This window comes from Eumetopias jubatus, unplaced genomic scaffold (assembly GCF_037043125.1).
Source record: "Eumetopias jubatus isolate StellerSeaLion01/CBP00866 unplaced genomic scaffold, mEumJub1_p1.0 scaffold_3, whole genome shotgun sequence".
Classification (NCBI taxonomy): domain Eukaryota; kingdom Metazoa; phylum Chordata; class Mammalia; order Carnivora; family Otariidae; genus Eumetopias; species Eumetopias jubatus.
Window position 1 is genome coordinate 26656181 of NW_028274809.1, and position 15328 is coordinate 26671508.

At 38.1% G+C, this 15328-nt stretch overlaps 1 protein-coding gene across 1 annotated transcript in view; it reads right to left on the bottom strand.

The window, feature by feature from the left end:
• Positions 1-6946: 6946 nt before the first annotated feature.
• Positions 6947-15328, bottom strand: part of CPS1 (carbamoyl-phosphate synthase 1) — a 120730-nt gene continuing 112348 nt past the window's right edge. Inside the window, exons 35-38 of the mRNA XM_028112173.2 lie at positions 10122-10181; positions 9268-9380; positions 7784-7913; positions 6947-7045 (exon numbers count right to left, since the gene is read on the bottom strand). Of these exons, the coding sequence (XP_027967974.1) occupies positions 6947-7045; positions 7784-7913; positions 9268-9380; positions 10122-10181 (402 nt within the window). The remainder of the gene's footprint in view (positions 7046-7783; positions 7914-9267; positions 9381-10121; positions 10182-15328) is intronic.

Genomic DNA, 15328 nt, shown 5'->3' on the forward strand with positions numbered 1-15328 from the left:
AATAGCCTGCCTCCAATCCTGGTGCATTCAATCTATTCTTTATCCTGCAGTCAATCTGAGTTTTCCAAAAATGCAAAAGTATGTCATCTTCTAACTTAAAACACTTCAACAGCTTCCTATTATCCTTAGTCAAGTGTTCAAATCCCTTAACATGGCTTACAGGGCTCTTATGATTTAGTCTGTGCTATTTCCCTAGCCTCACCATCAACCCTGGACTCACTGCTCCAGTCAGACTCCACTTCCTTCAATTCTTCAAACGCAGTATGTTTTCCTTGCCTCAGGGTTTTCATGCACCTTGTTTCCACTGAGCGTCTGCACTATAGAATACACCACACTTCTTCACCTAGCAAATTCTTACGTATCCCTTGGGTTTCAGATTAGATATTACTTCCTTGTGGAAGCCTGCCCTTACCTGCCCCAGGGATGTGTTTATATGGCTCCTAAACTTCTCTTACTATAGCATGAATCAGGCTAAAGGCAAAATTGTTCTATTTTATTCAACATAGTTACTCAAAAATATTGTGAAATTAATGAATAAAGTTTGACACAAAAAGGCTAAAGAGAAGTGATAGTATATACAAGCAACTACATACTCCTAAATTAAAATATCTATTTTCTACCCAAAAAAATAGATTTCCACAAATATTCTGTGTGAAATAGTCCATAATAGGAAGTTAAAAAGAACTAAAAGGAATGGTAAGTGACCGTGAACAAACTATCATAGAGAAAGAATAAATGAAGGCCAGATAAATATAACTTTTGGAGCTCAATAAATAAGTGTTTATTTAATATCGTGGGCATAGAGATATACACAAACTTTCATAAGATTACTGAAACAATAAGTAAGATTGAAGATAATTATTTTGATCTGTGATAGTCTTGAAGAGAAAGTAGATTGAAGATTTGGGAAATTAAGGTTGATAGGTGTTCCCTTTACAAACTGCTCCAGCCTCCTAAATACATGAAGAGCAAAGTTAAGTCTGGAGGCCAGTGGATACCGGACAAGGTCCCCGTAGCCAAGAGAGGAAACAGGAACCCCTAAATTAAGAGAAGACAGGACCACAATCATTCTGATCAAAAACTTCTTACCACTATTATTTTTTTTAGGATCAAAATATTGTGGATTCAAGTTTGGAACATCTACTATCATTTAGGTTCCTGAAGTACAAGTCAGTAAGACAGTATCTCTCTGCTTTCTGTAGACTCCACTTTCTGCAGCACCAGAGACTCATGATTGGCCCTCAGCTCTAGGTTCAGGTTAAAGAAAAAGGATGCTGAGATGATCTGGAATTATTTATAATGGGGTAACCTCAAGGGATCAAAGAAAACCATCACTGATTAACACCAACCCCGTCATACGGACATTAGTACATACGGACATTTAGTTACTATATGTGACCGAAAAATTCGTGTGGTTCATGTACTTCTGAGAATATCTGCTTAAAACCAGCCTTCCACGGAGATTAGCATGGTAAAACGCCAAGAGAGTAAGTCAGGGGCCATTCCCTGATGGTTCAGTCTACAAAGTACCATCTGTTGATGTTCAGAAGTCCATGGGAAATTCAGGTCCACAGATTTCAACAGAACCGGGCACTAGAGTTAGCAAGTTACTTCCTAAGCAAACAGGACCTCACACAGTACCCCAAGGCAGGTAATGATACAATTAGCACAACCTGATTTTTTGTTCTGGAGGCCTCTAATGTTGGGGAGGGTCAACCCAGTGTTGCTTTATCTTATTCTGATACAATAAATAAAGTATGAGCCTAATTTACATCAAATACTTATGCCTCATGGTTTAAAAAATCTCTAAACTCCTATTCATTCATATTTTAACTGCAACACCACCATCTTTCCCCAGAGGATCCCTATATATTTGAATTATGAGTCGGAAAGAAAGTATATCAAACCTGGCAAAGAATATGACATTATGTCCTCATTTTAATTAGAAAATATTTTTTTTAAAAAGGATCCATATGTAAATCCTCTTGAATGGAGAGATTAAAATAAATGTTACAATCTAATTACATTATTTCATGTAAATTTCATTTGCAGCTTTCTATGTGGAAATTTGCAAAGAATTATAGAAAACACTTAGCAGAATATTTCTGTTATGCTAAGACCTCAAAGCCCTGCTATTTTTCATCCTTAAGAATCTTGCATAGGGAGGTAGAAAGGAGACTATGAAAGAGATTGTCAAATGCCCTTAAGTTTCAGAAAGGAAAATACAGTCATCTAGACACTGGCCATTAGAATGTTTATTAATAAAATATGTACACTTTTTCAAGTTATTTCTCTTCTTTAATAACACGTTTTGAGCTTTTTGGATTCTCTCCCCTTTCTGCATGTTGATGTCTGTCTTCCTTATGGCTGCCAACAGCACCAAGCTTTGTGTGGGAAATTGTCATTTGGAGACACAGCATCTTTGACTCTCTTCTGAGACTGCTGGTGTTGCTTTCTTTGATAAACAAAAGCCCTTTTCTGTGGTTTGTGTGGTGCTTCTAGGGAAGGCCTTAAAGAAATAATTAGCTAGGCTGGTAGTTTCAGGAGAGAGAAAGTGGACCTTTAATGCTACCAGAAAAATCTATTTTTTGTTTTGGTCAACAATCAATAGGTTTTTTTGTGTGTGGCTACAAGTCCTTTATAAAATGAAAGTTGTCAAGACTCAAAAAATAATCTTTAAGCAACAAGAAGCATGCACAAATGGTGCTAATTTTGACTTGCTGAGGTTTTTTCCCCCATTACCAGACTGATCTCAACAGCTGTAGGTACTTAAACTCTCTTTCTGGAAACCTTGCACCCTACATTATGCACAAAAGAAGTAGGGACGATTATTACTGATTTTTCACAGAGCCCTGGGAGCCACTCAGGAGGAGGATAGACATTCTTCCCCCTTCCATATTACCTTCACGCTCACCGGTCGCACCAGCTTCTCATAAAATAGCACAGTAAGATTCATTAGGAAAGATGGAATTTTTATGTATAAGAACATAGTGAAAAGAAGTGGTAAGAGAAAGAAGGAAAGAAAGTTGAGCTAGTTTCTTTCAAGCTAAGGGTGCCTCAAATGATATGTAATGAAAGGTCTTTGTGGATTTGATTGGGTGTGTGTGAGCATTTATGGCACCTGTGCCTGTGGGGGGGGAGGTCCGCACCAGCAGTCATGTGGTAATACTGGTGTGTAATTACAGAGCACTTAACTGCATTCAGCCATGGTTTGTTTCTCTGATAATTTCCACTTTCATTGTTCAAGAGGCTGTGGACACTCGTAGAAGCTGAAGTTCAAGTACCTGCAGCTGTTGAGATAAATGAATGTCGTAGCTGTTTTTAAAAGTTTCCAGTAGGAATGCTGTTTTAAGAGGGAAGTTTGACAGAAGTACAGTTAAAATATTCTACTTACCTTTCCAAAGCCATAAAATCCTAAATCTATAAACGGATCATTCTTTATTCCTGTTCTTCATTTCACAAGCTGGCTGAGCTCCTTTTCTCCCCACCCAGTAGTGCCGGTCCTCCTCACATGCTATTAAATTCTCAGTATGGAAAAAGTTACTTCGATTTTCTATTCAGCTCCACAGACATAGTCTCTTGGTTGTCTGTCTGCACTTGTGATATATAACAGATTCAGACATTTAAAAAACGCGTTAACCTGTTTATATGAAAGAATCAAAATGTTCCAAAAGGACAAAACCTGGCCAAATCTGAACACAAATCTGCTTCCATTTCCTTGCATTTCCTTCTGCCAACCAAAGCTCCTGAATGCATTTTCATTTGTGTTTAAAGTATCAAGTTTGAAACATTAGAAAACAGAAAGGTAACAAAAACAAAAATTAATGTAATTTCATATCAACACAAGGGAGAGAGTATATATTTTGTCTTCCATTTTCCAAAGACCCTTTATTTCACCAAAAAAAAAAAAAAAAAAAAATAGGGGCTTTATTTAGGAATAATGCTGCTTGATTCACTACTATTATTCTTTTTTTTAAAGATTTTATTTTATTTATTTATTTGAGAGAGAGAAAGAGCACAAGAGGGGGTAGGGTCAGAGGGAGAAGCAGACTCCCTATCAAGCAGGGAGACCGATGCGGGACCCGTCCCGGGATCATGACCTGAGCCTAAGGCAGTAGCTTAACCAGCGGAGCCAGCCAGGTGCCTTCATTACTATTATTCTTCTCATTTTATTGTATTTTACAAATAGTCTGTTCAAATTAATATAGAAATTAAGAACCTTTATTAAATTCCCACAGTACAAAACTTAACTATTGTTTCCAATGTCTGGTCGATTCAGTGAGCAATACTGTCTCAAACTATGAATTACATTTCTAAATTGGTCACTAGCAGCCTAATTACTTCTGGTTGAAGTGTACCTTTTCCCTTCTCCTGTGTGCATGTGTTTAGATAGAGACAGATGAAGATGATGGATACATACATACATACATACATACATACATAATACAAAAATGTTAAATAATAGGGGTGCCAAGCTGGCTCAGCCAATAAAGTTTACAACTCTTGACCTCAAGGTCATGAGTTCAAGCTCCATGTTGGATGTAGAGCTTACTTAAAAAAAAAAAAAGTGAGAAAAAGTAAATAGGGTAAAATATTACCGATAGGTAAATCTGGGTAAAGAGAGTACAATTTTTATTTTTGCAATTTTTTTAAGTCCAAAATTATTTACAAACAAAGTTTTAAAAATTTACGTGTGGCTTACACACAGACAACCGAGATTCTGGCCTCATCTTCTGACTCTTGCCCTCTTCCTCCACACATACCCTGAGCTTATCATACAAATTACTTGTAATTTCCTCCAATGGACGTCCTGTTTCATTTCCCTGGGGAATTGTGACATGATGTTCCAGATAACACATGAGGCCATCTTCCCAGAAAAGCCTTTCCCTGCTCTTTGCAGGCAAGTTAAGTCTTTCTTCTTTGTGAGAAATGTATTTATTTTACATGTTTGTCTTCATTATAAGACCAAAAAAAGTGAGACTGCGCTGGGTGTGACCTTGGTCATGTCACTTTACTTTCGTATGCCTCTGTTTATTTATAATATGGAGATGACAGCACCTACTCTTAGGGCTATTTAGAGGATTAAGTGGGTTAAATCATGTAAAGTGTTTAGAGTGGTCTGAGGAATAGTAGGTGCTCCATGATGTTAGTTATTATGGGGGTGTGATGGTGATAAGTGGTACAGTATCAGAAAAGTACTAGAATGATAGGAGGGAACATGGAATATCCTACACCAACCATTGCAGAAACTTACTAAATATTTTCAGGTGAGTGAATGAATGGGTGCTCAGGGAGTACATTAATATTAAAGGGAAGAAGTAATGAAGGTTTCAACCACAGTGGTAACAAGGAGGAGAGAAGGAAAAAACGAATTTGCAAAGCCTTCATGTAAATCTATATCAAGTGGTAATCGCTTGACTATGGGGTGAGAGGGAAAGGATACACACTATTACGCCATCATTATCTTAGGACCTTCACAAAGCCCCATTTTAGGTGGTATTTCTGGGATATGGTTACAATGGGACCTTTAGCACTATCTCCACCAGGCGATACAGATCAGCTTCTGATAGGGTCAAGTACTTCTCTATGTTATGCAAGACATTTGTTTAAAAGTTTATTATATCTATGTGGCAATCTTTAGTCAGTGCGGGGTTGTATATATTTGAAAGGATTCAGATCAAAGACAATATATAACCATATAACAACATAATAAATTTTAATGAGACTTATAAACAAGGTGAGGGAAAAAGAAAAAAAAATGTAACAGCCTAGGTATCATTATTTTTAATATTAATTTCCTCATTTATATCCTATATGGCTTTTAGAGAAAAAGCGGCTCAAAACCGTGTTTCATCAGAGAAGTGAACTGATTTTGTTAAATCAGTTAAATCGAAGTTAAGAAAATAATAAAATAAAATGCAAGAATACAAACATATCACCTCTTAATAGCATTTTATTTAAAAGTTTACAATTAGAGCACTTGTAATACACAAAATGTTTAAAAGTTACACAGGCTGCCCTGTAGGAAGGACTTTTCTTGTAGGCAGAAGGAATGGGGACCTGGTGTTTAAAATGTGTGGAATTCATAGCGCAATATGGGGCTCGTAAATCAACAGAATCCATAATCTGAAGGGAGTGGACATAACTTCCAAGTTATTCCAAAGTTGGGGTGGGGGTAGAGGTGGAGAGAGATGGTATCAATCTGAAGATTTCACTTGGCTCTGGTTTAAAATCCAAAGGAAAACAAGAACAGAAAACCACCTCAGCGGTATCTACTATCCACTGACATACTCCAAAACACAAAACGGCAAACCAGTGTCCTTTAAAGAAATCCATACTTTAAAGACCTCTGCCACTTCTCAAAGTCAGTACTATGAAAAGGACTAGGGATATTCCTGGGTGAGCCAGAGAATTGGGAATAATTATCAAAAAGATACATTACACAAACATCCTGATGAAGGGGTTCATAAATTAAATCCATATTTCGTTTTAACAAATTTTTATAGTATTCTGGCTTGTTAAAATGTCCTGAGTGTGGCAGATGCTATTTAAAAGGAATGACAATAGTGTCTTGAAAGTATATATAGTAATAGTTCAGAAGATAGAGCAGCGACATTTTCTACCTTGATCAACCCTAATCAGCACCATAAAATATTAGCTACAAAGAAGCGCGTAGGTACTTCTTGGTACCTTGGCCCACCAAAAATAAGGCATTAGAAAATAGATGAATTCTCATATAGAACAAGTTATTTAGGAAGGAGTTTAAGCAAGGTTTGTAAAAAGTGACGGACAACAATTTGTGAAAGAAAAGAACATTAAGGCATAACCAAGTAAACTGAAATAGTTTGGTATCAGTATTTGTCTCTATGGAAGATGGTTGGAGAGTCAGTTCCTTTAGATCCAGTGGGGCTTGGGTTGATTTCAGCTGGAGCTGAGTGTTTATGCTCTACGCCATTTTCCCAGCACTGAACTGCCTGTAGTGGAAAAGACTCTTGGAGTCCACATTGCGGGATTTCTGCACAGCTTCAGCAAAAAGTTTGGTCACCTGAAAATGTAAGGGTGGTAATCTTAGTGACCCACATACCACGAAAGTGAGTATTTAATGAAGCAGGAGTGAAAGGTCAGTTTCCGCTCCCAATTTCCAAGGGGACGTGATGAAAGACACAAAAATTTTTATTTATTCGGGACTTTCTCCTATATTTCAGACCTTACCATGAATAAGCTAATCCCTGCCCCTCAACTCCCCCAGGGATTAAAACCGACTCAGGGGGAAAAAAATATGATGGGTAGAAAGTTACTGAGTCTTGAAGTACAGTTCTTCTCCGTGATAAATTTGGTGGGTCATGTCCAAGTGGAACTAAGCATACCTCATGTGATCATTTTCTGTGAATTGGACAAGTGCTTGCACTGTGTCTGGATCTTCAATTATCATTAACCTGTTGCTCTTTTATGGTGCCTTTCATTTAGAAACAGTGGAATAAAAGTTTGTATCTTTATTCCATGCCACACCACACTTTTTATTTAAAAGATAATTGTATGGCTAATGAGAGAGCATGGCTATCCATGGCTTTTGATTATTTCAATTGCTTGGTCACCAATTGTCTCAGTTAGGCCATGACCTACCCTAATAGCACCATTATTTTAGATTCTATTTAAAAATCCTTCTCCATTCTTAATGTTACAAGAAGGGGAGAAGAGGGATGTGCATATGCTGATGAATACTCTTAAGGGTGACACAGAAATAAAAACCTGCACGTAGCTATATTTAAGGAAAAGAACATACCTGGAAATTAGTGAGGAGAGCAATTCCACTGTCAACAGCTGTCCTCCGAATCACATAATTATCATGGACAAACTTAGTGTTGTTATTGGGGAGGTTAATCACCAGGTCAATGCTGCCATCTCTAATCAATCTGGAAGAATAATCAAAATAAACAAAAGTTTGTAGGTGGCAATGTATATTTTATAATTAGTTTTCAAAATACTGAAGTAATTATTCTCTTATGCCACTCAAGTCAATGCCATACTGAGTTGACTGCCACTTGCCCTCTATTCCTAAGTAGATGTTCAAATTACACTCATTTGGGGGTTATAATTTTTTATTGTGTTCTTGAAAGAATTCTGGTGAAAGTCTAACTAATTAAATGGAAAGATTTTTCTTTCTCAAATGCTTCATCTATCCATAGAAGAATTGGTAATTTGATAGGTATTTACTCATTTTACAAGGTTTTTCTCCAGTATTGAAGTCCATTCCACCTCCATACTCCCAACTCCCAGATTAACTTTACCTCACTGCCTTCTTCCCAGTGCCTCCAGCTAATGGTAGGAGAACACAGATCACCTGATTTGGAATTAAATCACTTCACATTCTGTTGCTGGGCTGCTATACATACTAGGAGACATTTAAACATCAAAAACATGAAGTAATGCTAATTGTTGTTTTACAAAGTCCTAACCAAGTGCTTATAGCTTCATTGGAAGTCTACTAAGGTCTGAACAATTTGCCCTTCTTTTATTAATTTGATAATGATTTATAGGTTGCCTTCTTGAGAGCCCTAACAAATGGTAGCCATCTACTAGATTGTAATATCCTAGAACAACTAAGAATTATCTCTTATGTACCTATGCCACATATTTCTATAAGTGTTGATGTAATGTAGTCCCTAAAGACTCACATAGTGCACTAAAATAATATGTCTTACCAAATCTAATGATGACATAGCCTGAGGCATAATAACCAACCAGATCAGAGAATAGTAAATTAGGTAATTCAATGGATGGCATTATCCTAGCACTCACCACAGTCTCCTGCATATAGCAAGTGCTCAATAAATTGGACTGATTTATTGACGCACAACCTCAGTGAAATGCAGCAGGTCAATCTTATATTTGATATACACATCTATATACAATATAAGCTTGATGTAAAATATAAAGCGCTGCATTACATTCTTCATGTCTCTGACTCTCATCACTGAGATCTTGGTGTCCATCCAGAAAAGCACCCTTACTAGAAAATATCTTGAAAGATGCTATGTATCACCACGTAGACATATGGCATTGTATGTTATAGTAACAGAATGGTTCATGAGAATGAAATTTTACAATAAATAATTCAGATGAATAAATCCACAGATTTATTCATCTGAAATGGCTAAGAGGACTTTTAGAAGACTTGCAATAGGGTGAAGTGAAGTATTCACATCATACTAGTTCCCGAAGGTAATCCTCTATCTGTAGGAGGATAGAACTCTGCCCAGTTCTTACTTTCTGATGGAAGAGAGGCTGGGATTCTGTCCTTCCTGAGAGGGCCATGCCACTGGGGTGGCAGGGACATTGTTGGCATTGAGCCAGTCTGACGTGGCTTCCGTGGCAAAGAGCTGCATTTAAAATGGAAAAGTCAGTTACTGTATCACAGGGAAGGCTTTCATGGAGCAAAGAAACCTACTGGGACACATCTGTCATTTAAAACATAGAGTATAAGAAAGTGGTGTATACGAGAAGCAATAATATCATGAATTGAGATTTGGACTCTCTGTCCAGAGTCATGGGCACTTTAAGTATTTTTAAAATGGTCTAAGGAACAATTCAATGACCTCAACTTTAACTGTTTTTGTAGAAGAAAAAAAATAATTATTCATGGCTGAGGATTCATTGTTATCAAATCAACAAAGCCCCATGACCACAGGCCCACTCTGAGCCTTGGGAATCATTTTGTTTTACTGATCCGGGCTTTGCATGGAGGTATTTGTGGCAAAGAAGTTTTGCCTATAACTGCAACAGCTGGAAACTATGACTTCATACGGAAACAAGAAAAGGAAAAAGGAAAGATATATTGGAAACGCACTGGACCTTTGTCCCAATTCTGCGTAAACTAAACTTTCTAAGTTTTTAGCTGGCAACTCCTGTGGAGCTTATGGTACCTTTGTTAAAACTTAAAACTAGTCTTTCTAATAATTTTAGTCTATTCAAGTTTTGAAATTAATCACGTTAGTTAAATCCTTCAAGTTGAAAGGATATATTTTGAGGTATTTCATTCCTTAAGATTCATTAATATTCTCTTTTGTGAATAGATTTCAATGCTTATAGAAAACGACTTGGAAAAAATTAATATTACATACCTTGAAGCCTTCATTGTGTAATTGTTCAGCCACACCAAGGAATCTGGGACGGAATGATTGCTGAAATTAAAAGAATTTGACAAAATTCACTTTCTAGATACACTGCTTTTTTTTTAGTCACATGCAATATGGTATTTACTCACACCATCATCCAAGGCAATGCCATATGTTGCCAGGTGCTTTAGATTCAAAGGTGACAAGTTCAATCCTTTAATCCTCCTATAGTAAGTATGAGTTCTTACTTATTTCTCTGATATAGATAAGATTACACCCACATTGTCTCGCTCTCTACAGTCTGACTTTTCACCTTGCCCTCAAATTCCTCTCTACTCTCTACTTCATCCACTTAGTCTGTCTGCAGATTAAGATCCACCTCAGTCCTATAGGGATCCTTCCCCAGGTCAGGGAGAATTTAAAGACACCTGGGGTAGGAGTCCAACACCAGGTCAGCCTTGCTAATTGTTCTGCCTGCTCAACCGGCTGAATTCTAACTTGGTGCTGCTCTTAGGAGACTGGGCCCTGTCCTAGCAGCTTGTGCAAACCTCCCTTCAATAAGTCAACCATTTTGGACTCAATTTTGCATTAACTTTAAAGTAAAGAGTAAAAGAATGGGCTCTGGAGTCACTAAGCTGCCTTTGAGATCCTGGCATTACCATTCATTTTTAGTGTGTCCTTAGAAAAGTTGTCTTTTGAGTCTCCATTTCTTCCTTTTTAAAATGGCAGTGAGCATAGTAGTGTATCTATTTCTTGGGACTCTACAATAAACTGTGTGACCTTGAGCAACTTATTTAACCTCTCTGTGATGTACTTTCCTCATCTGTTAAATGGAAATAGTAACAGTGTCTGTGTCAACAGGTCCTTGTGACTATTCAATGAGTTAATTCATAAGTAAGCATTACTTAAGTGTCCATGTAGGAACTTAGTCCATTAATAGTTGTTGTACAAGGTTACTTGTCCATTAATAGTTCTCATTAAGTATTCATTGTTATTATTAAGATATTTGTTTCTTCAGCCTCCCAGAGGCTAGATTCCTGCCCCTGCACCCTAGTTTCCAAGCCTGGCTTCCTCTACTGGCTGTCATACTTCAAATACAAGCCAACTTCCTCCTCACATATATTTTACTTCCAGACAAGCTTCCCTCATGTTCCATCTCACCATTCAGATATGTTCTTAGAGCCCATCGTTGTGAACTTCCTAGAGCCTCAGCAGGACCCATCTGGTTTCCAGGTCCTGCTTTCCCTGGACTCCTACACATTGTCACCAGAGTTCTTCCAATCTGAACTTACCCCCTTCCTGTGACCACAAGCCAGTATTTGCAAGACAGTGGTCAGGGTGAGAGAAAAAAAGGGCTAAGTGGCCTACCCCAAAGTCAGTCCCTTACCTTGACCTCATTAACTTGAATGTTTGAGTAACTGAGATAAATAGAATATGAAAATCATACACAGTTAAAAACATATCTATTCTGCCTTTTGGCTGCACATTTTGGCTGTTTTCCCTTGTAAAAAGTTTATAAACAGATGAAATAATTTGGTTACTTCGGTAAATGTTTTATAATCTATTTAGAAACCATATTAGTAACGGCTAAAAAAAAAAATCAAGGAGATGATCTTATTTCAGAGTCTCAAAGAAACCAAGAATTGCGATAATAAAACATATCAAGATCCTTGCACAATTTTGATAATGTTCAGCCCATAAAACCTCCTAATATTTACTTGCAGAGGCTTTCTGAGAACAGATCTAAATCCTAGGAAAAGACTCCAAAGACTATGTTCAGATATAAAATTCTTTCAGATTCAGGCCCTCTCAATCCCAGAACTGCAGTTTTATGAGAGGAAATTATTGGCAAATAGAAAAGATAAATGCAACTGGATGAATCTCAGCTAAGGTAGGCTCAGGGGTTATTCATGGACAGTTTTCTAGAACACAAGTTGTAACCATGCCCAGGATAGTAGCTTTCCATTCCTGCTTAGGACCAAACAGGAAGAAATGGGCCTTAGGTGCAAGAAGCTCATGGCTAGACATAAAAAAAGGAAATAAGTAAGTATAAAATCAGAGTAACTCAGTGACATTAGTGTAATTTAATGAGGCATATGGCAGTCTCCTTAAGAATAGGTTAGGCAGCAGAAGAGGACAATGACTTTTCAAGTTTGATTCTGCTTGGAAAGCAAGGGACTGAATTGGATGGCATTTTAGGTCTCTTCACATTTTAAGGTTCCTTGAAATGTAGTAAATATGCATGAAATACTCTAAATGAACTTCTGAATTTTGTCAGATCTCCCTGATTTGGAACAATACACTGCAACCTTCTGCTAAACACAAGACAGACTTAAGTAAGCACCAGAGCACAGTAGAAGATGCAACATAAAGTTGTCCAACCACTTATTTATTAACTGATGCATTACGTATTGAACAAACTATTCTCAATTTCTTAAATTTTCCCCTAGCAAAATGTCACTAATAATATATGGCCATGTGATAACATAACATTGAAACCATTTTCTAAAATATCATTTCAGGGGCACCTGGGTGGCAAAGTTGATTAAGCGTCCAACTCTTGGTTTCAGCTCAGATCATGATCTCAGGGTTGTGGCACTGAGCCCTGTGTGGTGTTCTGTGCTCAGCTCAGAGTCTGCTTGAGATTCTCTCTCTCCCTCTCCCTCTGCCCCTCCCCCCCCAAACTCTCTCTCTAAAATAAATAAATAAATCTTTAAAAAATATATCCTTTCACAAGCACAGTGGTCCTCAAAATGTGGTTCCCCAGAAAATCAGCATCACCTGGGAACTTGTTTAAAATATAAAAGGGGCACCTGGGTAGCTCAGTCAGTTAAGCATCTATCTGCCTTTGGCTCAGGTCATGATCCCAGGGTCCTGGGATCAAGCCCCGCATCAGTCTCCCTGCTCAACAGAGAGCCTGCTTCTCCCTCTCCTCCCAGCTCCTGCTCTCTCTCGCTATCTCTGTCACTATCTCTCAAATAAATAAAATCTTTTATAAAAAAGTATAAATGTGGGTCCCTGGGTGGCTCAGTTGGTTAAGAGACTGCCTTCGGCTCAGGTCATGATCCTGGAGTCCCGGGATCAAGTCCCACATCGGGCTCCCTGCTGAGCAGGGAGTCTGCTTCTCCCTCTGACCCTCCCCTCTCTCATGCTCTCTCTATCTCATTCTCTCTCTCAAATAAATAAATAAATAAATAAAATATTTTTTAAAAAAAAGTATAAATGTTTGGGTCCCACCTCAGATCTGTGGAATCAGGAACTCTGAGAGTGAATCCCAATAATCTGCATTTTAACAAACCCTCCAGGTGATTCTGATGCACACTTAAGTTTAGGCATAGGAGGGAAGAGGGACTAGGAGACCCATCCTTCACTCATTTTGTAATCTGAGGTGAAGATCCATTAACTTTGGCCAAAGTCACAATGAAAAATGTTGAGGAAGGAGTACCAGAATGTAACTTTTTTCTTTGCTATTTTAAAGTAAAATAAGTCAGCAAGTCCTCTAAGACCTGCAGACACCAGTCAGAACCTCATTATGGAGCTGTTTCAATGCTGTCCCCCAAGTGGAAAAGATAAATATCCGACATGACAGTATTGGCAGTTCCCAGCCGGGGAACCACTCTGCCGTCTGGTCTGGGGTGTTGGCTTTCATAGCCACATTATAAACTTCTATCAAACATGTATTGAACACTTGTGACACATAAAACAGCCTCTCTACAAAAAGAAATTACAGCTGTCAGCTTGCATCTGAGTAGCCCCGGATTTAATAGCTGATTGAAAATACCTGGGTAAGAAACCATTTGTTACTAAAGGTGAAAAGTACAAGCTGATTTATTCCCTGGAAAATGTTTATAAGAAAGTCCTTTTAAAATGAAAAATATATATACATTTCCTCCAATTATCATTTTCACATTATTCCAACTTCTGGCTGCAGAACAGAAAGCCAAGTTACTATTGTGTGGTGCTGTGGACTTTATAGGGACGTCCGCATCAACAACTCTATGGCTGTTCCTAATGATTCTGTACTGAAGATAAAAGGTTATTCATGTCACTTGGAGTTGTCTTTTTCAAATAAAATGCTTGCTTTGTGTTTCCGAGCAATGCTGAAGCGCAGATGTCAGGATGGTGCTCGCCACTCCACAAACATCGCTGAATAGCCCAATCAGAGGGGAAAAAACAGTGAGTGCTCTTAATGTGCTCTAGAGTACATCATTTATTGTTAAAGGGTGTTCCAGAAAACTTCAAAACAGGGCAGAGTGCCTACTCATAGCAACTAAAAATAAATCCTGATAGGATGAAAGGAGTCTGGAAATATTGCAGGGAAAACAAGGATGATTGTGTTGCCATATAAACCTACATTATGCCTTTCTTATGTTAGGATCTAGGCCTATGGAAAACCTCTTGTTAGAGAACCAGGGCATGTAATAGTTAAGTTGACAAGAATCCTTTGACAAAATCTAAATCTTGACTTTTCCCCCCGCCGCTAAGTTCTAGTTATATACAATTGATGTTATGAATATTTCAAATTCCCCAGGTGATTTGTCCCATAGCATTTAACTTTGGGAGGGCAGAAACAGAGTCTGTGTGTATAAAGGAGTAGGGTGGGAAAGAGAGAGAAAAGAAAAGGTTAGGAAGACTACAGTATAACAAATTAGCATGTGTGTGCCCCCCCGACACACACACTCTATTTACTAAATGTTAAAAAGTGGCTGATACTTGTTAGTAATACATTACTATTTAAAATATGTGTTGGGCGCCTGGGTGGCTCAGTTGGTTAAGCGACTGCCTTCGGCTCAGGTCATGGTCCTGGAGTCCCGGGATCGAGTCCCGCATCGGGCTCCCTGCTCAGCGGGGAGTCTGCTTCTCCCTCTGACCCTCTCCCGTCTCATGCTCTCTCTTTCTGTCTCTCTCTCATTCTCTCTCCCTCTCAAATAAATGAATAAAATCTTTAAAAAAAATATATGTGTTAAACTACCAAAAATAAGAAAAAAATGTTTCCTGGCTCCTCCGTAATTTCTCTTTTCCCCCAATTTTCTCTTGCAACCTGTTGTGAAAATGAATGAGTTATCTTCAATTAAATCCTTGTGTTCATAGCAGGAAGCTGGGTCACAGTGGGGAGATAAAGTGAAAAGGCCTTTCCTTCAAATAAATGGGACAGGTCCTGACTATCCTCCTCACTTCTCCATGAAGGAATAATAAAGCAAATTAACTGCAGT